At 36.4% G+C, this 25,635-nt stretch overlaps 2 protein-coding genes across 9 annotated transcripts; one reads left to right on the top strand and one right to left on the bottom strand.

Moving 5' to 3' along the window:
* Positions 1-22,689, bottom strand: LOC144956127 (uncharacterized). Of its 8 annotated transcripts, none has more exons than XM_078886488.1 (7): positions 22,474-22,689; positions 19,101-19,273; positions 16,707-16,826; positions 12,604-12,780; positions 9,781-9,867; positions 5,173-5,232; positions 1-4,092 (listed from the first exon to the last, which is right to left on the bottom strand). In XM_078886488.1, exons 1-7 carry the CDS (start codon positions 22,511-22,513, stop codon positions 1,684-1,686), a joined length of 3,066 nt encoding a protein of 1,021 aa, XP_078742614.1. In that variant the 5' UTR covers positions 22,514-22,689; the 3' UTR covers positions 1-1,683. The 8 variants fall into 8 exon arrangements, with proteins under 8 accessions (XP_078742614.1, XP_078742616.1, XP_078742615.1 ...); XM_078886487.1 differs by having other exon boundaries at positions 3-4,092; positions 22,470-22,664; XM_078886491.1 differs by having other exon boundaries at positions 3-4,092; positions 19,145-19,273; positions 22,474-22,653.
* A 107-nt stretch (positions 22,690-22,796) lies between these two features.
* On the top strand, positions 22,797-24,944 carry LOC144956128 (peptidyl-prolyl cis-trans isomerase NIMA-interacting 4-like). The gene is made up of 3 exons (XM_078886496.1): positions 22,797-23,040; positions 24,137-24,256; positions 24,644-24,944. The coding sequence occupies exons 1-3, from the start codon at positions 22,903-22,905 to the stop codon at positions 24,800-24,802; spliced, it is 417 nt and encodes a 138-aa protein (XP_078742622.1). The 5' UTR covers positions 22,797-22,902; the 3' UTR covers positions 24,803-24,944.
* The last annotated feature ends 691 nt before the right edge of the window (positions 24,945-25,635 follow it).

The following is a 25,635-nucleotide window of genomic DNA, read 5'->3' as shown; positions in this document are numbered from 1 at the left end:
ACTTTTTTTTTCGTTTCTTTTTTTTTCCCCCAACATTTGCCACGCGATATGCCAATTTTACCAAAATTTGCCAATTTTGGGAAATTTGCCAAAATTTGCGGACCACCCCGATATTTGCGGCCGCAAAAAATGCAGATGACAGATATATGAACACTGGACACCAGTAAAAGGCTTAGGATAACAATACACAGACTGATCTTATCTTAATACTTGTTTCCTAGCGTTAAATATATGGAGGTCTAGACTGGAGTCTTGAGCCATCAAAGCTTCTTTTTCTTGCATTCACAAGGAAATTGGAAAATACGCAAGAGGTTTTTTAACTTACTGAATTTCGAGTGTATACGGAAAATTGGCAACCCTGTAAATACCCTATTGAATTCAATTTTTTTTTAAATTGCCATTAACTGCATACGTAATATGCACACTATGAACATTTCATTTTCTTCTCTTAATCTCTTTCCTGTAAAGCTATTTATTTTACATCACGAAGTCAAATTCATGATGATAATGTTAATCAAAATCTAGCCGATTCTATATCATTGAACGCAAATCAAATTGTACAAGATTACCAAAGTGGAATAATATTGACTGTTTATTTTTATTTGTGAGTAATACTTTAAAGACCCCCCCCCCCCCCCAAAAAAAAATAATCTGAATTATTTTTTCTTTTCTTTCTCTGTTCACTGTTTCTCTCCTCCACAATGGATACGATATAAAAAATATATCTTTCCTACCACAAGACAAATTTATCCTCAGATAAAAAAAAAAAACAACCCACAAACGAAAGTCTTAGTTTATCAAAGACATTTCCCCGACGAGAAAATCATTGAATAATGAGGTTTCTTGATGTACTCCACAGACATTTTACAAAATAAATACATAAATAAATAAAGAATAAAATATCTGTGCAAATAGAGAAGCACCGAAAAAAGAAAAAAAAGAATGGATTTGCTATGTAAAGACTTAATGAAGAGTGAAACTTCTGCTTGAAACCTTCAGAAAAAAATCGGCATCAAAATCTGTTTGTCAATGGATTCTATCCAGCATGCTCGCGGGAGAAGCCAAAAGGGACGGTAGAATCTAAATGTGTAAATATCCAATGCCCATGGGACGCAATAGTAGAAGTAGTAGTCCTTCAAAGCCATTGGCCCATGGAGCCGGAGTTTATCCCCGTTTCTATAGCGTGAAACGGACAATAGCAATTGCTTGCTATCCTTTGGATACTTCTGCCAAATCTAACAAGACTCAACTATACCCATTCACTGCTGGGTGGACAGGGGGGGTTACAAAAAAAACCTCAACTGCACCCGGGATTGAACTTGGTCCCTTTGCGTGTGAAGTGAGTGCTTTACCAACTGAGTTATCAGGATCCCCATGGGACATAATGACAACATAATTATACTTGTTAGATAAAATTCAATCACCCAGCTACAGCAGTGCCGGTATTCAACGTGCTAGAACCCAGCGTGTACAGTATAAAAGTCCTTTAGCCATAGGCCCACTGATATTTTTTCATTTTTTTCTGTCACTGTCACGTTCAACTGTACTCAAAATCAAGTTAAGGGAACCTCCACTGTACTGACAATGAGAATTATAGATAAAGGTTTTAAAAAAAGACACCTTGTCCATAAGAATATGATATCTTGGAGATTAAAAACTAAAAACAAAAGTCATTCAACAAGCTCAAGGCATCATAATGCTGTCTGTGGGAAGCTTGTCGATAATATTATTGACATCAACAATCTTATGAATCCAGTTGTAGATTCGACGCAAAGAGTCGTTGATTCTATCCACGCAATTCTTCCACACCAGTCTCTCCAATCTCGGATTGTCCACCACGCTAGGGGGATATTTCATTACCAAATAATGGATTGCAGCCATTTTGGCTGGGTCCAAAGCTTTGTTCTTATTTTCCATCTTCTTCCCGTTGATGTAGAAGACTCCGGAGACATTTCTATCGTAGACCTCTCCTAATGTGAAAATTCTAAACACAAGCTCTTTAGCCAGACGCTCACGTCTGCCCTGACAAGCAGATTCAGCCTCCTTCAACACAGTGGAACAGATACTTATCTCACTTGTACCAATACTCCTCACAAGAGGTTTACGAGTCGATGCCATTGCAGAGATGATTTGGTCTGAGCTCATATTTTTCTGAAAGTCTTCCACGAGAATGTCCCAGAATCTTGGGTCCAGTATGACAGTTTTAGGTGTGTTTGACGTGTTGGAGAAACGAGCATTAGGCTCCTTGCTGCTCCCTGGACCGAGTTCATATTTTGTATTCTCTGTCCCTTCGTCAAAGACGGTGACAGCGATATTTGATTGGCTGTCGACAATTGGTACATTGATGTCCTGAGCCTGGGGAGTCGGTTCACCACCCTGCCCCAGAACAACAGGCATCATTTCCTGGTCTGTTGAAAGTTCTTGAACGGTGCTAGAAGCGGTTTCAGGTGTTTCGCTGGGACTTGGGGCTTCGATGACATTTTGACCATGAACCATTGACATTGTGCCGACCGGGATGAACAAATCTGAGTTGGAATCGCTGCGTTTCAGTTCGTCAGTAGCCGTGTATTCAGAGATGGTCAAGTAGCTGGAGAGAGCTGCCTTAAGGTTAGCCTTACTCATGGCAGCAGCATTGTTGGAAGAAGTTGCTCCTCCAGAAATAACGGGTCTGGGCGGTGGTTTGGGCTTTGCCATCTTCATAGGGGTAGCCGGGCTACCAGCGGTAGGAGCAGGAGTAGCCGTGGATGTGTTGCTGGGAAACAGCTGATTTTCAATTCTCTCAACCCGTTTATTCATTTCCATCAAAGTTGTTTGAGATTCCGTGACCATGGTAATCATTTTATCCATTTTATTGCACAGCTGTAAGAAAGCTTGAGGGGAGATGTTAGAGGTTGTGGCAGTGGTAGCTCCTTGCATCTGTGGGAAAAGGGAGCTAACCTGTGGCAGGACAAGCGAGACCTGTGGAATAGCACCACCTGCTGCCTGAATGGGGATGTTTGTCTGAGTAAGGACCTGTTGTTGTTGATGTGGCTGGTGTTGTTGTGGTGTAGGTGCTGGCTGGATCTGACGCTGTGCAGTAATTGTCTGCTGTCTCCCGGTGCCATCATTTGTCGTTAAAATGACGTTCTCACCCCCTGTGGTGGCGAGTCCGTCCTGGGTTAGCACTACATTCTGTCCAAGCTGCTGCAGGTTTTGTTGTGTCAGAACGATATTCTGACCAAGATCATCGCCCTCTGCCTTCACAATGAAGTTACCGGCGGGCACTCCAGCATGTTGGCCCTGAGGAGCGGCAATGACTATGTTTTGGCCTGGCTGGTGACCCTGTGATGCGATGACATAATTCTGAGTAGCTGCCTGCTGGGTGTGAGGTGAGGCAATAATCATATTTTGACCTCCAGCCAAAGAGAAAGTCACCACCTGACCTTGTTGTTGTTGCTGCTGCTGCACGGCTGCGACATCCCCTGTAATCTGAGTTGCGTATGCTGCCTCAGCATAATTTTGAACTGGTTGGGCGTTGATTTGATTAGCGGCAGCTTGCTGAGCTTGAACAGTATGTCCATTGACCTGAACTGTTTGACCTTGTACTGCAGCGGTTACGACTTCTTGACCTTGGCCAGAGTTGACGACAGTAGCCGCCATGTTACCAGGCTGTGGGGTAGAGGCCACTTGCGGTGTGAAAGCCGTTGTCGATGACAATTGCTGTGCATGGCTGTAGGCCTGTGCAATCATTTGACTGGAGCTGAAGGCAGTGGAGGCTGCCTGAGTGTAAACTGTGCCATCTTGATTATATGTCACCACATTGGGCGTCATGAGTAAATCTGCAAGAGGCTTGGCTTCGTTAAACTCTCCGTTGTTGAACTCGTTGGAGTAGAATTCAGTTTGCTGTTTCTGTTGTTGTTGTTGCTGCTGCTGTTGTTGTTGTTGCTGGTCTGACAACAAATCTATGGAGTCCCTCATATCATCAGGCAGCTGATAGTATTGTTGTTGTAAGTGTTGAGGTTGCTGCTGTGCAAGTAAAGCCTGAGCATTCTCTGGCTGGGCAGTCATTGCTTGATTGCCATTGGCTGTATCTGCCAAGGTGACTGGCTCACCCTAATTAAGAAAGAGGGAAGGAAACAAAAAATATTACAGAATTAGACCCACAAAATCAAAATCTGATAAAATATGAAACATCAAATGAAAAAATAATTAAATAAATCTTATGCTATAACAAATACCGCACACAAAAAAACAGATCAGTTATAAACAACAAAAGCGAGGCTACACATGTGTGTACAATGAAACAACAAAGTGACTTCACAAAATACTTACTTTTTATTCCTGAGCTGAAAAGTCTTCCAGGTAAAAAAAAAATGATGATAAGAATAAATAAAAACTCATCACTGAACCACCGTTTTCAGACAATAGAGAAATTAACAAAATACGACCATATTATTTGAACGCAAAATTCTAGTTAAAGAAAAGATGCAGAGCAATTTAACTTTAGTTATTTGACATAAATAACTCTTAACTAGGCAAACGACAAAAATGAACCAGCTTACAAAAAACTTTAAACAACAACAACAAACATATTAAAGAACACAAAAAAACAAAAAACAAACAACACAAACAAGCAACTCTTGCACTTGAAGCATCTATCACACAAGCGACAGTGTGAAGTGTGTATGCTCTATGGGGGAGGGTGTGTGGTGTTTTTATGTATGTGTTAGATGTGCTGAAAGGATAAACCTGGAAAGCCATCACCAAATGACACTTTCTGACAATTTAAACTGGAATACAACTTTACATAAATCATCCGCTGCTCACGGAATTCAATTGCTGAAACAATATAACTTGCTTGCTATCCTTTGAGCAGGATGCTAGTCTACTGCAAATTACTTTCCATCAGACCCAGTTACCCAATCACGACTGGGGGTTCAGGGGAGGAGGTCAGAAAAAAATCTCAACTACATCTGGGATCAATTTTTACGTCTGAAGCGAGCGCTCTACCAACTAGCTATCGGGACCCTGAAACCGCAGTAGTCAATGAAAATATAAAAGGGTTAGAAATATTTGTTCAATCTAAAAATGATTTCACTAGATCAGAAAGCAGAAGTCTTTTGAGGATGGCTTTTGTTCAGGACCGATGAATGTATCAAAGAGATTGATGTCAGTACGTCCGTACTCACTAACCTTTTTCTTCTTTTGTTTTTTACTATGGATGTCCAGGAGAGACTCAGAGCGATTACTCTTCTGAAAATCACAAATTACAGTGACACACATTACATGTCTATACATAGAATCAAGCAGATCCACCCTCAAAATAAAAAAAAAAAAATCTTTTTTTTTTAACAATTGTATAATATGACAATGAAAAAAGTGGACATATCAGAACTCATACACCTAAGCAAATGAAAAACAAAAAACAAAACAAAAAAAGTTTTAAAATATCAAATCTCCACAGTTGGGATTCAAGAATATTAAATTGCCTAAAAATTAAAAATTAAAAAAAAAAAAAATTTAAAAAAAGAGTACCGATACTTTGAAACAAAGTCTGACATTGATAATTACCAGTTTTAATTGCATAAGCTAGGTGTATGATCCCTGACTAAAAAAAAAAACAAAAAAAATATTACATATATATTTACAGAGTCGCCAATTCAGGAGGAAAAAATTGACTGAACTTTTACGCAGTAAAAAAACGTCCTTTCTGTACTTACTTTTTTTCTGTTCGGCAAGCGATTGGAATATTTACTGAGATTTTATAACAAACTGAATTCCGTAAATAAACGGAAAATTGGCAACCTTGTATTTGGTTTGAGGGAATTATACAACACTTAAAGCCCATGAAATATAAATGCAAATTGAGAATTTAACTTCTAACTAATATATTAATAATATTAGCTTAAAAGTAAAAGAAATAATAAAACGTCATGCATAGGCAGTGAAAATTAATACTAAACTGGAATTGTTGTGAAGCATGGATAAAAATGACACAAACACACGAAAAAAAAAAGTATTGAGAAAGAATTTATACTTGAAATGTTAAAAGGAAAGATAAGCGGCCTTAAATTTGCCCTAAGCAGCATAAAATACAATGCTTCACATTTCTGAAGAATGAGGATGGGACAATAGGTTAGTTTTGTAAAGCAGATTTGCCATCGGGCAGTAATAAGATATCTCTTATATATAGATAGATATATAGACTTTTGAGAAGAAAAAAAAAACACAAATAAAAAAAATAAAAATAAATTACGACCCTAAATACGTGATTTTTACCATTATCACTATCTCTGCCAGTTCCCATTTTAAAATGGTTTCCAGAATGCATTGTATTTTCAATTTGGTTACAATGCTATTTTTGAGTTAAAATTTTTTTTTTTTTAATTATAGATAGATTGAAGTTGACGTCACTTATTGGTTTTTGCCATTCGCGTTTATGAGTAATTCTCACTAAATTGTATTAACCAGACTAATAAAGATTTAGGTTACACATAGTTTTGTGTGTTGGTACCGTTATATTTCCAGATGCAATGTTGTGAGCTTCTTAGCCAAGTGAATACTATCTATATAACTGTATCTAAAGCTTTACTTTTAAAAATAATAATACTAAAAGAAAACAAAAAAGACATTGGAATGGCTTTCATTTTCTCCTAACAGAAGCATCAAAGTATCAGCTTTGTCCATACTTTTCAAACCTTTGAAAGTTTGTTCCTTCAGTTCTCTGATGACTATTCGTCTAATTTTTGACTATTAACACATGTTTTAATAATAACATGAGCTTTTATATACCGCAATATCCACTAAACGCGCTCAAAGAGCTTTACAAAGGGTCCCTGAACAACAGCAACATGTAGAACATGATATGACGCCAGTTAGACGATATTACAATTTTTTTCACTGCAGATGGCCAGGCACTCATTTTACACCTGACTACGGTGAGAGAATGCAAGTAAAGAGCCTTTTCCAAGGACTCAACTATGTGCCGAGCGAGGCTCAACTCCAGAACCTTCCGATCCGAAAGTGAGTGTCATACCACAAGACCACATAGCCACACACGTTGAAATTGTACCCAAAGAAAGTGATTAAAACTAGATAATTTTTATAATTATTTACAAATATTAATCTATTTTACAGCTAGGACCTTCAGCAGCTAACTTTACTTTTCAAACCATTTAATGCTTTTGAAGCTTAAGACAAAAATTGAGGGAAGATCAAAAAGTAGTGCTCAATAAAATGATATAAGCTTACAAAGAATTCTTTGTATTAAAAAAAAAAAAAGAAAAGAAGAAGGCACAAAAAGTGACAATTGAGATTTTTTTACACTCAACACTTTAGCAAATATATATATGCAAGAACTAAAACCTACAGATTTAGAATGAAAAGGTAACAGGTCATCTTCTAAGGGAGGATCACATATGCAGACCTGCCTAGTATTACAAAAAAATCTTAGTAGAATTACGAATTTTTGGCTCCAGCTACAGAACTGCATTCTGCATTCACCTCTTTCAAAGAGCGCCGGTTCAAAAATCGGAGTTTACCCCTCTTCTTCAACTCAAAGCCATAAAATAACGGCAAATCCTATGAAAAAAGCATAAACATTTTATAAAAGATGAAGATTTGAGATTTAATTTGACACCAAACACGTTTCATTTGACGGACTGAAAATGAGAAAAAGAGAGTGATGATTTGAGTTGAAATTCTCGGTTTGCCAATAAAGCCATGACTCGATAAGAGGGTTTGCCGTACCTACTTTTTGACTCAATAAATCTTGTTGAAAAAGGAAAATTAAGTTGCTTAGATCCTATATTCAGGACTTTGAAGCATTTGTGGATCGTGATGATGGCAAATGATTGATTTGTAGCTATTTATAGTGACCTTTTCACTTATTCCCTTGGAAACTACGAATTTTAAAAATTTCAAGTTAGGCAGCTCTGCATATGGGCCACGGGTAATACTCCTATAGATCATTTAAGACAAATAGAAAAGGATAATAAATACCAAATTCCCTCTATGCATCTCAGGGGATATTTTTCTTTAGAGGAATCGTACAGAAAGGCCAGAGATAACAAACATTGGCACTGGTTACAGCGTGACGTCACAGAGTGAGCAATTAGAGCTGAGTTTCTTGCTCAAGAGGAAAAAAAAATAAAAGCAAACCGAGGGGCTTGAACTCAAGTCCCCTGGGTGGAAGTGTAATGCCTTTGGCCCTCACACCCCCTAATTTTACTGATACTACAATGCACTCTGGGCTAACATTATTAACTCACTCAATCCTAGAAATTCTAGCTACTTTTCAAAACGGGGGGGGGGGGGATGTATTTAAAATGATCATGTACGTATATGGTTTTATTCAACTACCATTATTATGTAAAAACTAAAAACATTTTGATACTACGCCTATAACTTGTTTAAAAAAAAAAAATGCAATGAATAGGTATGGGGTAAAAGTAACCCTGGTAAACTACGGATATAGTCGGTGTTAGGGTTGAGTGAGTTAACAGTGTCTTATTGCAATAAAAGATCCCAGAATCCCAACGCCTTCAGCAAATTCGCAGCTCTTGGAATAAAGTTAAAGCAGGGGTGTGTCACAAATAAAAGTGATCACAAGATCAATAAAACAATGCTGACGTCACAATAGTTTGACAAATAAAACTAAAAAGATGTAGCGCAGTCATTAGGGAACTCGATAACTATAAATAAGGCTGTGGTAATGTAAAAAATCCATTAATTTTTAATTTTTATTAAAATTAAAGTATTATTATGTCATTCTTTCCCTTACACTTTATCCATTGTATTCCAGTTAAAAATGAAATAAATAAATTAGTTAATAATAATAATAATAATAATAATAATAATAATAATAATAATAATAATAATAATAATAATAATAACAACAATAAAGTACTTCATAACCTTTCAAACACTTGACAAAGTTAATTGTAGAGTTAAATTAGAAAGAAAAAAAAGAAGCAATTATATATATATATGTGTGAGTACTTTGGTTTCAGAAATAAATAAATTTCTATCAAGCAAATTCAAAACGTAGAAACAAAGATAGATAATTCAATGCAAAGCATTAAACAGTGATCATGTTACGCAAATGAAACATATGGGTAGCCCTGCCGATTTCGATCAACCACACTGGGTATTCAGTGTTGCTCATAATGACATAACGTGTTATTTGCTCCGGATTTTATGTAGTATCCGTTATTCTGAGTTTTAAAAAAAATAGAATTTCTTCACTACTTACAAACTTGGTTGACAATTATAAGAGTACTACTTCAACATTCTTAAACCCGCACCTCTTTAAACCCAACTCAGAACTTAGATCATAACTTGCCTAGGTAAAGTCAGATCAGGAACACAAAATATATTTTTTATCACTCAAACACAATAGCAGTAAAGTTCTTGCGATACATAATTACTTTAGCAAAACATGCTCTACAAAACACGGTTCATTTTCGTTAAAATTTTATGATGTACAAAAGAAATTTGAATAAGAAAAATGTTGGTTGTATCGTAACAAATGTGACGATTTTCCTATAATTGGTAAGGAGAGGATTAAAACCTCCTCAAACATTTGGTCAAACTAAATTTACAGCAACTCACGGCCATAACTTCTTTTTTTTTTTTTTTTAAGTAATAGAAACAGCTGGTTAAGATAAACAACACTCAAGCAATTACTATGGGATACCCCCCCCCCCCCCCCAAAATAAAAACAAATAAACAGAGAAGCAAAAACAAAAAAAGCAAGCAAAACAACATAAAGCAACTAAAAACATAAAATGAAATTCTTACATTGTACTCATCAACCTGGTGATGCAGTTTCTGGTCACGGGCAGATAATTTGTCTTCTTCCCTTTTACGCTTCTTTCCTTTGGATTCCTGCATGATAAATAATAGAAGAAGAAAAAACAATAAGAAGAAGAAGAAGAAGAAGAAGAAGAAGAAGAAGAAGAAGAAGAAGAAGAAGAAGAAGAAGAAGAAGAAGAAAAAGAAGAAGAAGAAGAAGAAGAAGAAGAGGAAGAAGAAGAAAAAGAGTAAAATCATGTTTATGTCCTTCTGTGCATGAGAATCCCAATCTGCACTCGCATATTCCAATAAAGGTCAAACAAATGTGATATTGAGATATTCCTTCGCAAAAAAAAAAAAAAACAACAACAAAAACAGTATTTTATATAAACTTCTGCCAGGATATATTGAATAAGGGCATCCCATTTCAACATTTGTTCATGTGGACTCTTGAGGTAAGGGATGCAAACATTGTATTACAATGTGTGACTGAGCATTCTGTGGTGGTGTGATATATGTATTTTTCAGACTTGCTAACGAACATCAACCACATGAAAAGATTTATCATATCTTTCCTAATATCTATGCTGAGTAACTCATATCCTTCCCCCCCCCCCCCCCCAAACAAAACTCATTATTTTCAATACGTGCAACCATCCCAATTTTCATATCTAACTAACATTTGCCGAAGTTATGCAGACTTATCAAGCTAGTACAAGGTAGGAAAATCTTGCAATCCATAAGATGTAGTTTTTTTTGGGTTAAACTATTGGTTTTCTTGTTTGTAATTGGATTCAATAGTATGATGTCACGTCGCCCAGCAACGATTTAAACGTGGATTTAAACAAAGAAAATCTGTACTTTTTATTCATCATGCTGGCTAGAACTTTTCATATGTCTTGTGATCAGAATGTGTAAAAGTCAAAACATGATCAGATTTATGTTTTTTCCCTCTGGATACGCTTTTATGCTCACCGGAGAAATATTTCATTAGGGTGTCCGCCATTGTACCGATAGTCTAGAGCCAGTTACTAAGTTACCATGCGTCATTACTGTTGTGATGTTTGATGCGCTATAAATATTTGGATTAACTGGATAACACTTTGGGATGACATCAACAACTTTATTCAACTAACGGTTTTTTATATAAGAGGAAGTAAACAATAACTAATAACAAAGATTCTACTTTCGCTTTTATATTGAAGTGATTCCGTACAATATTAAAATCTAGGTAATCTTTACATTTAAGTGGTCCCCTGTATATTTACTATCCAATTACTCACATACATATATCATAACAATTACGAGGGAAGTGACGTTACGACTATTGCATTTCCTTTTTATTATTTTCAGAAATTCATTAGTCTATGGCAATGCCCAATGTAAATTTCCAAAAGTGGATAAATAAAGTTCATCTTATCATATCTTGTCTTGTCTGGGGACTCATATTCTCGTCTATGTTGAGACAACATTAAAAATGAGCTTCAACTATTATTTTTTTTCCCTAATTCTTGCTACAAACTCTGTCTTTCAGTATTCAGCACACATCAGTCAACATTATCATTTTTGGACTTCAAAGCATTTTTGAAAATATGGGAAAAACTTCAAATTTAGTAATTTTTATGTCAATGTTAAGTAATTTGACAAGGAAATTAGTAATTTCTGAAATTGTGTACAAACAACCACAATTTGACATTGATGATCACATTACATCATCATGCTGATGCGCTATAGAAATGCTTTATTCATGTTATTATCATCATCATCATCATCATTATTATTATCATTATATAAGTATTACTGAGAATTTAAAATTCGTAATTTTCCATAAAATTTATATCTTCGTAATTGGCCATGAAATTAGTCTAAAATCCGTAAAATTACGAAAAATTCGTAAGATTCGGCAGGTCTGAACTGGTTGGCAAGCCTGGTTTTATGTTTCCTATTGTCAACACTAAGCATCTCTACGGATGGAATTTCATGTCTCACGTATTTGACCATGTTTACAGAGAGTCCAGAAGCACTTATGCATACATCCGATGTCTTCAATTTTTCTAAATCTGTCATCGGCAAATAGTTTTATTTTTATTTGAGGAGATACCTTGCCTCCCTGGTCATTAATAAATATCAAGAAGAAAAGGGACTAAGCATTGTTCGATGCTGTACCCAAGAAATGATGTTGTATTTATTACTGGAGTGTGCCCACCAAGGACAACTTCTTGGGTTCTATCGCAGAGCCAGCTTTAAAACTATTTCAATCATCTCTGTGGAAGCTGTTTGCTGATCGCTAGGTCTAAGTTTCGTATTCCATTTCATTCAGGTTTTTCCACAGCATTTTCAATGTAACTGAATATCAATGACTTTTTTTAGTGTGTTACAAAAATGACATCTTGGAACACCGTTATTATTTGATTACCAGAAATCTATAACTTTGAAGGAAAAAAATATGTAATTACCCTAAAAAATATGTGCAATCAGGTAAATTCTTGGATAAAAGTGAAGACTGTTCACTGTGTCGTGACTCTGCACAAATACTCATGACCTCATATTAATACTAGAAAAAATGTTGTTTGCCAAAAATATATGTAATTTTCGAAGTTTCAAGTTTAGTTAAACTCAGGCTTTCGCCAAAAATTCACAAAATTTGATGACAACATAAACGAAAGATAAAAAATAGTAAATGAAAAGAACAAATCATGATGTTAATACTAATACCATATTTTTGGTACTGTACAATTTACATTTAAAAATTTGTAATTTTCGAAACAGTTGACATCTCTGGATGATATTTGAAATCTAAAATAAAATACCTATACAAAGACAACAAACCTTTTCCTTTTTAATATTTGGTGTTTCAGTCCAGACAGATCTGTCTTTACCATCATCCCCAGCATCTCCACTTCCTTTAGAAAATTGACGATTCTGCAGACCAAAGTTTTTACCCATCTCTGGTGGTAACTCAGTCATCCATTCCTCTCGTTTAACAGCGACATCGCCTGATTCAGACTGAAACAAAAGCAATTATTATATTAAAATTTAATATATGAGCCAAGGTCAAAAGGTGCCAATTTTTTTTCTCAAAATAAAAGTGACATAATAGTCCATCCAGGTTTCTATATATGTAGCAAAAACCCTGTACTTCATGAATCAAAGGCCCTTTAGATAACTTTAAGGTCTAACGCATCATAATATCGTCAACAATACCTATAGGTTGCTGGTGTCACATGTGACCGGTGACATCGAAATGAGACAAAAAACTCAATAACCAAATGATTTTTGTTGAGTATCAAACTTTATTTAGTAAGTTATAGACAAAAGGACACAATCAACAACAATCATAGTACAATAATATTACCAACTATTGGAGAAAATGTTGCTTTTTGGTGTCATCGGTCACAAGCAACATAGAATGCAAATATATTATTTCATAAAAATGTTTGTACATTAACAACAACAACAATATTGCATATGCTTATTACCAGCAATGTTCAGAAACGTTTGGAATAAAATGTTGGGAAATAATGTGACCAAAGCATATCTTATTTAGCGACATTGTGTCACTTGTGACATTAGACCGATGACACCATTACTTATGTCACAAGCAATACCAAATTGCAATTTCGACAATATATCATTAATTTCAGTCAAACCAGTGTAATAACAACAGTTAAATATGGAATTTAATAATATTTCAGAAACCAAAGACTTCAAAAATAGAAATATACATGGAAATTAGAGCATCTGAATGTGACTTGTGACATAAGACCGGTGACACCATTACTTATGTCACAAGCAACACCAAATCACACTTTCGTCCATAATATAGCATTATTTTCAGTCAAAAAAGCACAATAACCTACTATAATATGAAATTCAATAATATTTTAAGAAACTAAATACTTTCAAATTGGAAATATACTTAGAAATTAGTAATACCATTGTTGCTATTACTTTGGTCAAAATCGGCACTAGAACGCAATTTTGCCACAATAAATCAAGAATAGCAACTGAACACATGTAATATCGTCTGTTAAAATGTAATTCAATGACATTTCAAGCTTTGAAGAACATGAAAACAGAAATATATTAGAAACTTCAAACTTAAGTGTCACCTGTGACATTTTAACCAATGACACCAATGGTCACAAAAAGTACCAAAAGTCACACAAACACTAGATAAATATCAGCCATTGTAATGAATTCTTGTAACCATACGGTAACATCCGCCCCACTGCTCAAATCTGCTAGTTTGTAGTAATTTAGTGTGTTAATAGTAAATCAAATCAAATTTCTTGACAACCCTTCTTTTATCTGGATTCGTCGAAAGCTTGAGTTTTGTCTTTTTCTTGATTGATACAACCCTGAAACATAAAAAATTAGAATTACAAGGAAATAATTAATTGTGTCAAAATCACAGTCTTATGTGAGATGTCATAATATCATATTTGTAAATAGAATAACAGCTGAAAACATAATTATTTGGTGGCACTTTGTAATGTCTAATATCAAGTGTTGCTTGTGACAATGTAAAATAGCGATGACACCAAAGTTCAACTTACCTTTTCTCCCTGGAGCCACGCTGTAAAGGCAAACGAAAGTGCTGCACTTCAAAGACTGGTAAGAAGGGTGGATCAAAATTGCGAATCGCCATTTAACGAAACAAACTTCCACGTGTCCACGCATGCCGTGTTGCTTGTGACAAATGACACCAAAACCAATAGACCTCAATATCGGCAAAACGGTATACATTTACTCCAAGATTTGAGTTCAGATAGTAAATCTATGCTTTTTTCTCATAATTAAACATTTTATAAACATTAAACATGAGCTTTAAAGTTTCGTGTCGAGGCTTAGTATTGTGCTGTGTTTGATGACACCAAAGGTCACAAGCAACACCAACTTTTTAAGAACTCTATATGAAACTTAATCAGATATGTAATATACTGCAACTGCGTTTAAAAGTAAATTTTGACTTTATACTATTAGTCAAATTTCAATCACGTGAGCTAAAACATCACATTTAATTTCTACATGATTTCTAAAAAGGTGATGCGTTGACCTCGTTTTAAGCACATGCCAAACAGCATTCAAATTTCACTTTCAAGTTGTTTATTTCATATTCTGTTGAACAGAGTATGTTGAGCTTTCTCATTTTATCTCTTCTTCATAATATCAATTGATTACAAGCATTAACCCAATGAAAACAGCCTATAATTAAGTAAAATTCAAATTTTCTTAACACTGGTATCAGACAGGCACCTTTTGACCTTGGCTCATATATATAATAAATATATATAATATATATATATATATATATATATATATATATATATATATATATATATATATATATATATATATATATATATATATATATATATATATATACGGTAGAATTACTTTAAACCGAAATTTTGGGGACCTTCTAAACCATTTCGGTTTAAAGACATTTTGGTTTAAAGCAAGTTCCCTTTATGCAATGTTTTTCAAGGGTAGTAACTATTTTAGGAATGTGCTCATTTAATCGTATCATGGGTTTCTCGTTAAATGGAGTTGTTGAATAAATGACATCTTCGTAACCAATTTTTTTTTTTGGTGTGTTTTAAAAATATTTTGGGGGGTTTTCGTTTTCAATTCAAAATTATTGAAAGAGTTGAGTTCGTGATGCCGTGTATTTTACATATCTCCGTCTTGATCAACTTTTTTTTAATCGACTTCACATAGTATTTTGATTTTAAACTCAAACGTGTAAGCACAGTGCTTTCTTTTGGTTTAGACATCTTTTAGTAACATCAAAATGCAAAGCTAAAATAAGATCGAAAGTTCTTGTGCGACAATTGATAATGAATGATGCACAGCTACTCAGAGGTGAAGTGAAATGGAAATGAAAAGCGTGTCAATGCTAAGCTGTCTACAACACATCTCTCTTTTGTTGAAAAGCCATTAGGTTCAAAGGCCTAATTACATAGAACCCCCCCCCCCCCCCCCCCCCCATACACACATTTAAACAAAGTGGAAATGAAATGGCATTTCAATGGTAAGTTGTCTATCCCCTCCCCCCTCCTTATCGTCGTGTTGAAAATCCAGTCAGTTCCAAAGCATCAACACACGAGCGAGAACATCTCGCTTGCGTGATTCTACACCCCAACTTTCCTCATTTTTCGCCTGCCAGTCACCCGCTGTCTTCCTTTTCCAGTCTGTGCGACTGTGGTGTTGGCCAAGCCCAAGTGCAGTGATTGAAGTGTTTGCCTCCCCCCCCCCCTCCACCCATCACCCTCATCTTACGCTCTGTTTAATATCGCCGGGCATTACTACGTGTGGCCTCCTTCCCGAATTTTTGAAGAAAAATATAGAGAAAAAGGGAAGGTGCTCTCAAGTTGTTTCGGTTTAAAGAAAGTCCTGCTTAGAAGTATTTCGATTCATCGTAAGAATTAGTAAAAAGAAAATGAAGAAACTTGTACAATTTATTAAATTCTTTGCGGTTTAAGATATTTTTTGGTTTAGCTTCTTTCGGTTTAAAGTAATTTTACTGTATATATATATATATATATATATATATATATATATCATAAACGCCAATGATACAACTTTGTACATCCTTTTCTTTTACCCTCATCTTCTATCAAACCATCAAACTTCAACCAATCAGAACTTCAACTACAAGTTATCTACAACAATTTAAAATACATGGGATAACATTAGGGTAAACAAATGGATGCAGTTCATTACTATAACACGCTGAGTTGTTTCTTATGTAGGAGATTTCAGTTACAATTGGAAGGGCACAAGAAGATGCTTTATCTGCCTTTTTCAGGAGGATCGACAAGTTTGTATATTCCTGTATCAATAAACCTCACCTCCCTGCCTATGCTAAGGAGAGAAAAAGATTGTTTTTAAATAGGCAAAAATCATTAGCAGTAGATCACACAAACCTTAATAGAAAGCTTATCCTTCATCCTTTTAGATCTCTTCTCAAACTCATCCGCTGTCTTTGCAACATTATCTCCTTCTGAAGCCATCTCTGAAGGTGTTGGCCCCACAGTGGAGTCACCCTGGGATTTCAAAAATAGTAAAATCTCATAAATCTACGAGGACAGTAACAAAAAGAAATGCAATTCACAGACCCTAATTATTGTCAAACATGCTTTTTAATGAATTTTCTTCTTCTGTTTCACCAAAAAAATACACCCTTAATGAATGCAGAATAAAGAAGTTCGACCAATTCCCAAAACAAGGACAACAGAGCCTCACGGAGAAGTACCAAAAAAAAAGAAGAAAAAAAAACAGAGGGGACAAGGATAGTAGAAACAAGTGAAAGTAAAGGGCCCAAAATCACAAACAATGCAAAGGTGTTTGAAAACGAAGGTTATGTTTCCTTCCGACGGGCCCTGGCCTTACTTTAAAAAAAGGTATTATGATAAACATAAATTATACAAAACACAAAAAAGCAGGTTTGAAAATAATTCTTCCATAATTTTTTGGTTGTGGGTGTGTAGCTAAATTAAATTATCTCAATTCAAATAAAGGTTATGATATAATCAAAGCAAAAAAGCAGTCATATAATGAATAACACATGATAGTTTCTGACGGAGATTTCATCTATAAATCTAAAATACATTTTCCAACCTCTTATCAAAATTACTTCAATCAGTGCCCGATGGTGACAAAAAGTGAAAAAGGAGGAAAATTTTGAATGAATGCCCTTAAGCCCCATTTTTACTGCACCAATACCCCACTTTTAGAGCACCTGAGATGATAAACCATCATTGATACTCTAAGAGTGGGTACCTATACCTATTTGGTCCATCAAACAACAAGTCTCTTTACTGCCTGTACACTTGAGTAAGGCAGATGTCAATTTTTAAAAGGAGGAAATTCCTCCTCTGAAAACAAAATCGAGGATTTCCGCAGATCCGAGGAAAACCATCAGCACAGTGCCAATCACCCAGACTAGCATTATATACCATTGCAGGTGTTAATCAGAATGAAAGCCTTATTTTGGCAAAAATTTATATACATTACATTCCAGCACAGTTTCCTCCAAACGGTTTCCCGAAAATCATTCGAATGTCCCAAATTTTTTCCTTATTTCGTTAAAATTCCCTTCCTTCCTCAACACGGTTTCCTCAATCTAATTTCACTTAGAATACAATACACAAGCAGACACACACGGCAACCTACACACGGTGTGACACCCCGTAATCCATTCGCATAACTGACATCTCTCTGCTTATTCTTAGCACTTCGCCATTCGTTATAATTTCAATGCCACGTACCATGATTGGCTATGACCGTAAATGAATGTTTTAAGATAAAGCAACCCCTCCCCCCCCCCCCAAACACACACACGCATAAACAAGTTGAAATATGCCATATATAAATTTATCTTCCTCAATATATCAATAATAAAGTAAATAAATAATACTAATACAGTTCCCTTTTTTCATCTTCAAGCAAAAATTTGACTTAGGGACTATTCCAAGGGAAGGCTGGAATAACCCAAGTGTCAGTCACAGTGCAGCGCCGCAAATTGAGCAAAGGAGTGGCTTGCTGAAGGCCACATAACGCTATGGATATTGAACTAGGCATCTTTTGGGTGCTGAGCCTCATATCCCCCTCCCTTCTTTCTATCAAGTCGTTATGGCAAAGTAGTTTCCTCAAGCTTTTTTGCTTGTCCTGAGGAGTTCGAGGAAACCGTGCTGCTGAAGTGTAACACATATAAGAAGTGGAACAGGAAAAATCCAGTTGTAGAAGAAATACCAAGACACAGTTGCATGGTAAAATACTGAGCTAAAAGGGACATCCTAAACGTTACCAACTTGCACTGCTGTCACGACCCAAAAATGGCAGTATGTTTGGACTACTATCACGAAAAATCTAGATTTAGAGCTACACTCTCAATTTTCTCAATCCTTGTTTTAAATTACTACAAATCAAACAATCATAATCTTGGGACATACCAGAGTAATTTCCTTACAAATAAACAGCCTAAATTATTTTTTTTTTAAATATATTTCTCCAAACTGCCAAATCGGGACAACAGTCGACACTTGAGTAAAAAAAAAAAAAAATAATAATGGCATTCTGAAACGATATCTATTGATAATATTTCACAGGTCTCAACTCAAAATGTTGGGAAAAAAAGAGGAACTTTACACGCGAAACCCTATATTCAAAACACCAGAAGTTGAGAAGGGAGGGTAAGGGTAAGTGCGGAAGATTTACTATGAGGATAAAACAGGGATAGCATATTTCCGCAATATAGCAGAAAGTTGAAACCCATGAATATTTATCTATGTGATCTAATTATGTCAACTGATCTTTACTTGTTCAGGAGACATGTCAGATTCCATCTTGACCATCAACTGACCCTCGTCACTCAAATCGTCGCTGTCTGAAGATTTACGCAGATGTCCTGGCACTGATGGGCCCAAAACTTTTGATCGACTTGAAGAACTTCCCTCTGATTTCTGAGACACACTTCCCCCTGCTATCATTCCTGTAAATAAAAAATTATTATTATTATTATTATTATGGACGGAGAAAAGAATTAAAACACATACTATATAGACAAAAAGTAAAATATACATTTTCATGACAACGAAAAATAAACTCTCATACAATACAATACAATGGATTTGAACTGTACCCTTATGCATATATTGGTGAATAGTGAATGAAGTGTATATGCAGACTCTATTCTTATCAGCTGAGCCAAATGTAAGTCTTTTGTTGATTTGCTCTCATCTCCCTCTTCCACCACTTCTTCTTTCTGTTCTAGCAATCACTATTCTCGAGCCCATTATTATTTAAAAATAGGAGCACCAGCTTTGCATTCTGTGTGCCATGCCACCCAAATACCCAATCTTACATCTGCGTAAATTTTCTTTTTTTTTTAAATCTCTCACGACAAATTTTCAAGAAACAATCTTTTATCTATCACTATCAATCAATCGTATAATAGAAGTCTGTCAATGCCATTCGGCCCACGGAGCTGAGTATATCCCGGATTCTATATCATGAAATGGACAATAGCAATTGTTTGCTGTATTTTGAATAGGATGATAGACAACACTTTCTGCCAGATGTAATAGACTCAGCTACCCAATCACTGCTGTTCTACCAACTAAGCTATCAGGACACCTTGGACGGATTTTCTAGACTGCAATCCATAACCACGAACTATTAAGAAAGTATTTTTTGCTTCTCTTTTGTTGTGATATATAGCGCAATATCCAATAGAAGTCTCCAAAGCGCTTTACAAGGTGTCCCAGGCCAACAGCAACACTTAATATGTAGGATGAGCCATGACGCAGACCTGCCAACCCTTCATATTCTAAAAGTGGAATCAGAAGGTCAAAAAATAGGAATTTTTAAACATTGGATAATTCTTCATCGAAATGACCACGATCTTCGCCACCAAAGACATAAAGACAGTATTCCGGCACATTTGGCAAAACTACACATCACATGTATTCGGTAATGGAATGGGGAAGGGGAAAGGAGTGCAATTTATTTTCCTACTTAATTCCCTTCTGGCAGTCATTTTTTTTTAAATCACGGGTTAAACCCCCCTCCCCCCCCCCCTTCCATTTTTATCTTCTTACCATGATCATTATAATATATTATTTCTGAATATCGGAATTTTAGAGGCAATGCCGGAATTGTAGAAAAGGAATAGCAAAAATAGGAATGATTCTGCCTAAAGTGGAAGGGTTGGTATCATGATGTAACTATAGTACTCTAGTCGTCCATGGTTGGTATGCATGATGCATGTGAGGAGATATTACATCCCCCCCCCCCACCTCCGACACAACAACGCTGTTAACGACCTGGTAGCCATCTCACACCCGAGAACGGTGAGAGAATGATAGTGAGGAGCCTTTTCCAATGACCCAACTATGCGCCAAATGAGTCTCGAACCCAAAAAGTGAAGTGTCAAACCACTAGACCACAAGACTAGAGTATACCCAAAAAAATGCGGTTCCGGTTACACGCAAAGACGGAGGTTGATGTACAGGGTGAAGTTGGGATTTTTCTCCCCCCCCCCCCCCAGGAGAGCTGGGTCAGATAGATCTGGTGGAAAGTACTTTACGATAGACTAGTATCCTCCTATCCCAAGGGTAGCAAGCAATTGCTATTGACCATTTCATTCTATAGAAGCTGGGATAATAAATAGCTCCATGGGCCTAATTAATGGCTCTGAAGGACTACAACATGCCCAATGTACAACACTGCAGACAATCTGTGTGCAAAAGTTAGGGGGTCTCAGCATTTACAAAACACGGATTGTGAATTTAAAAAAGGTAGCCCTAGGAGTATTTCAAGAGATGGGAGGCCTTCCGAAAGCTCCAACATCCCCAGTATTCTTGTGTTTTATAATGTTCTAGTATAGTAGGGGGTTTGGGAGGGGGGAATTTAAAAAAAAAATTTTAAAGTCCCCCTTCCAAACCCCCTACACTAGAACATTATAAGAAAAGTTTCCCCTCTCCCAAAACAAGAATACTGGGGATGTAGCAGCTTTCGGAAGGCCTCCCCAAGAGACAACTATCAGATTCCTTTAGTTTAGCCCTGAAGCTCTCAACGAAGAATCCCCTGATGGTTAAGTAAAGGACATTGCTGTGGTAGTGGTAATATTGAAAACTAATAATTTGGGCAGGAATATTTATCTCCAACCAGAATCAGAGAGAGAGAGAGAGAGGGGGGGGGGGGAACCCATCTCATACCCATACTATGATTATGATCTTGATCTGGGCCTGGGGAAAAGTACTTTTGAGTTTGAGCGGGAGACCTTCCATAAGCAACTACATCCCAAGTCTTCTTCCGATGTTCTAGATGGGGGGGGGGGGGGGGGAACTTTTATTTAAAAAGTCTCCCCCCTCCCAAACCCCCTTCTACTTCTAGAAGTAGAAGTTCTAGTGTAGGGGGTTTGGGAGGGGGGAGACTTTAAAAAAAAAAAGTTTTCCCCTCTAGAACATCGGAAGAACACATGTAGTAGCTTATATGGAAATGGAAGGTCTCCCAAAGACTACTTCAGAATGAGATAAGAAAGAATAGAAATAAATACGGTTGTGTTCAAGTTCAAAGAAGAAGAGAGATCCGACAAAAAAAAAGTGAAGGATTTGCAGACAGTTGATAGCTTTGAACTCAACGCAACGGCCGAACCGCAAATCAAAGAAAAGTGTGAGGGTCTTCTTGAGCCTGGACTGGAATCTGAGTGATCCTGGATTTCTGGTTATTTGACTATGACATTGATCAAGGTCTACCAGATACATCAGTAGTAGTAGCAGACCTCGGTATCTAGATATTGATAGAAGCTGAATGGCAATGAATTGTAGGAAAAGAATCTGGGTCATTGCCACTTCTTTGTCTCTCTCGTGATGAAAAGGGATGCAATGAAAACATTACAAAATGGACGAGGAAGTATTGAGTGATTGAATGACATAAAAGTGGTTCGCGTGTTGTGAATGGATAGATGTGAAAGTATTGACAACGACAGTGGTTGACTTTGAAGGGTGTAACAAAGTGTGGGATAGTAAAATTGGACTTGCACAAAGGCCTCTCACGGGTTTGCCTTGCATCGCGACACCGTGACTCGCAGGCGCATACAAGACAACGCAGACGGCAGGGCAGCGACGCGGATCGACAACGCAGACGAGCGCACTCTAAATCAGTTTACTGCATGAAATACTGACCTACCTGGAGGCAAAGCTGGTCCGTATTCTTCAGAATCCTCCATAGATCCCAAACCATAAAAAATTAACGTATATCAATTTCCAACGCGTGCAACAAATGTTTGTTTCCATCAAAATGACAACTTGTTCACGGCATCTTCACGCCATGTTTGATCAATATTTCGGGTCAGCAGTCTCGTTGTGCGCGTCTCTCCATCAGTTTTTGTCGTACAAGCAAAACGACTGGTTCGCGAAATAAACTTCGACCAATCATTGCACAGATTCGTGATGAGTTCCAGACAAAATAAGGTCAAGATAAAGGTTGTTATTGTTTCTACTTCCGGTTCAAATCGAACGTGTGTAATTTGTAAACATTGCACCACAACCGCTCAAGTTTTTCCTTCTTAATTTACTCGTGCCAGATTTTTATAAACTTTAATTTTTTAAATTAAATATGCCGAAAGGAAAAGGAGGAAGTGGAGCATCATCTGGTGGTGCTAAGGGAGGTGGCGGTGCAAAAGGAGGAAAAGGCAAAGGTGCGGAAGGTGGTGATTCGCAACAAAAACAAGCAAAAGGAGGCACGGCTGTGAAGGTTGGGCTTGGGAATGTTAGGAATTTTTGTCATCATACTTTCGAGATATTTTTCACCTTAAAATTATTTCAATAAAACAATATCTGTATTTTGCCAGGTGTCTCGAGTTTCTACAGATATTTGGGTCCCTGCTTGTCACTCACTATCGTTTTGCCCGCTTCACTTTCTCAAACTCACTTTCATTCAACATTCGTTATGATGATGATTTGATTATTATTATTATGATGGCATTTTTGTTGTTGTTGTCCGGACCATATTTTGTAAAGTTTAAATGGCCAAGATCAGATCATTTTTTACGTCAACTATTTAAGTTACACACTCGAACAAAGAGAAGCAGTTTTTTGGGGTTTTTTTTTGTTTTTTTTTGTTGCAGTGGCTCGCATGGGATGTATCTCCTGAGGAATCACAATCACGATGATGGCTAAGAGAAATCCTAAAAAGTTTTTAGCATATTGTAGGGCAAAAACAAAGTTAAAAAAGATGGAATATCTAATTTAAGAAACAGCTATTCAAGGGTTTCTTCAAATATTAAAAAAGCTTATGTGCTTAACAGTACAGATTATTGATTCTTCAGCAGTGTTTTTACGATTGAAGATCCCACAGCCACAAAGACTCTTAAAGAAGCTGGAAACATATGGCACTCATGGGAATACTCTAAGCTGGGTTAGACACTTTCTTATAGACAGAAAACAGAGTTAGCGTACACGGCATATGTAGTATCCAACGGGGCAGAAGTAATCATCATCCTTGGACCAATTCTCTTTGTCATTTTCATTAGTCATTAGTGATTTACCTAGTGTCCTATCTAACTCATCCAAGTGTTCAATGTACGCTGACGATACCAAGGTATACGGCAAAGTGAAAAATTTAAGCGACAAGGATAATATGCAGAAAGATATTAACAAGCTAGTTGATAGGGCGACTGAGGTTCAGTGCTGGGAAATCATTGTACTCCATCTAGGAAAGATAAAATCTCAGCTTCATTATGAAATGAGAAATCACCACTGCAACAACACGACAGCTCTCAGTAAAAAGACCTGGGGGTAAATGTTGATACCAATAATCTACATTTCTTTGTTTTTGCCCATAATTCCAGGTTCGTCATATTTTGTGTGAGAAACAGTCAAAAGCTCTAGAAGCCCTGGACAAACTCCAGAGTGGAATGAAATTTAATGAGGTTGCTTCCCAGTACAGCGAGGACAAAGCTCGATCAGGGGTAAGAACATGTTCAATTCACTAGCAGATTTGAAAACGAAATCTTTACAAAATTCAAAATTGTATAAGTCAGCCTCATTTATAGACCAAAAAGCAGGGGGGGGGGGGGGGAGATATATAATAGGCCTTCTGATTTGTTAATTAAACAAATTGGAAATTAAAAAGGTTCCTTTGGCTTGAGAAAAGGTGAAATGTACAATGGATTCGAGTCCCTTTTACTTCATCTTCTGCTTCTTCTTCTTCTTCTTCTTCTTCTTCTTCTTCTTCTTCTTCTTCTTCTTCTTCTTCTTCTCCTTCTTCTTATTCCTTATTTTTAATGATCAATGATTGATCGTTACCATCATTGTATCTTCCTCTATTAATTCTCTTGCTTCCTCTTGTCCCCCAGGGTGATTTAGGTTGGATGACCCGTGGCAGTATGGTGGGTCCATTCCAAGAGGCAGCCTTCGCCCTCCCCAACAGTACTGTAGACAAACCCAATTACACCAACCCACCTGTCAAGACAAAGTTTGGATACCATATCATCATGGTCGAGGGGAAGAAATAACACTTTGAGGACTCTAGTTGTTTGTGTTAATGATAATGGAAATCTTATTCTACATTTAAAGTTCTATTTTTCAATTGTGTGAATGCATGCCTTTCCAGTCTAAAGTGTTGTTGTGGAGAATGGTTTTATGTGTAGTCATAAAGGCACGACCACTTTAATGATAATGGTGCCTTTATGACAAAATGCCACTTTTTTGAAGGACAATATAGATTTATTATTATTATTATTATTATTATTATTATTATTATTATTATTATTATTATTATTATCCCAGGTGGAAGTTTCTCATTAGGGTCTATCTCATAAAAAAAAATAATAACAACAACAAAAAAACCAAGATTACCCAGGCTTCCTTGGTGTCAGTGAAGCAGTGCAATGTCTTATCCACTCTTCCATCTTGCCAATGGAAATTGAGAACAAAAATCACCTGGAATGATATAGTAATAAACAGAAATGAATATAGCTGCTTCTAAAAAAAAACCCAAAAGTATCAAACATGGAACGTTTCGGGTTCAAAACTCTTCTTCAGCCAACAACAATAAAAAAACAGATCGAGGACTAAATGGGTTTTGAATGGTTTTTAACTCGAAACATTCTGTGTTTAGTATTTTTTTTTTTTTAAGTTGTTGAATTCATTTTTTGTTTTTTACTTTTTACAGTCCAGATTTTCTAGCAGCTTCATATCCCTTTGGTATAATATACAGTGCAACCCTTTGAATGACAACATTGTCGGAACTGGGGACATCATGTTATTATCCAGGGTTGTCGTTATTATGTGCAGCTATATTTCGGATCGGAAGGTCTTGGGTTCGAACCTCACATGGCGCATAGTT

This window comes from Berghia stephanieae, chromosome 10 (assembly GCF_034508935.2).
Source record: "Berghia stephanieae isolate SIO BIC M18660-M18661 chromosome 10, UCSD_Bste_1.3, whole genome shotgun sequence".
Taxonomy (NCBI): Eukaryota; Metazoa; Mollusca; class Gastropoda; order Nudibranchia; family Aeolidiidae; genus Berghia; species Berghia stephanieae.
The sequence above is the reverse complement of the archived record's forward strand: the minus strand, read 5'-3'. Positions and strand labels throughout refer to the sequence as shown.

What these genes read in the sequence shown, in the direction of transcription:
- LOC144956127 (XM_078886487.1), bottom strand. Translation starts at nt 22,527, where the DNA reads ATGGTTTGGGATCTATGGAGGATTCTGAAGAATACGGACCAGCTTTGC. An exon ending in CCAGCTTTGCCTCCAGGTAG is followed by an intron (nt 19,274 to 22,469) that starts GTCAGTATTTCA and finishes TTTTATTTACAG; the next exon opens with GAATGATAGCAGGGGGAAGT. An exon ending in AGGATAAGCTTTCTATTAAG is followed by an intron (nt 12,781 to 16,706) that starts GTTTGTGTGATC and finishes CTTTTGTTTCAG; the next exon opens with TCTGAATCAGGCGATGTCGC.
- LOC144956128 (XM_078886496.1), top strand. Translation starts at nt 22,903, where the DNA reads ATGCCGAAAGGAAAAGGAGGAAGTGGAGCATCATCTGGTGGTGCTAAG. An exon ending in AAGGAGGCACGGCTGTGAAG is followed by an intron (nt 23,041 to 24,136) that starts GTTGGGCTTGGG and finishes CCATAATTCCAG; the next exon opens with GTTCGTCATATTTTGTGTGA. An exon ending in AGGACAAAGCTCGATCAGGG is followed by an intron (nt 24,257 to 24,643) that starts GTAAGAACATGT and finishes CTTGTCCCCCAG; the next exon opens with GGTGATTTAGGTTGGATGAC.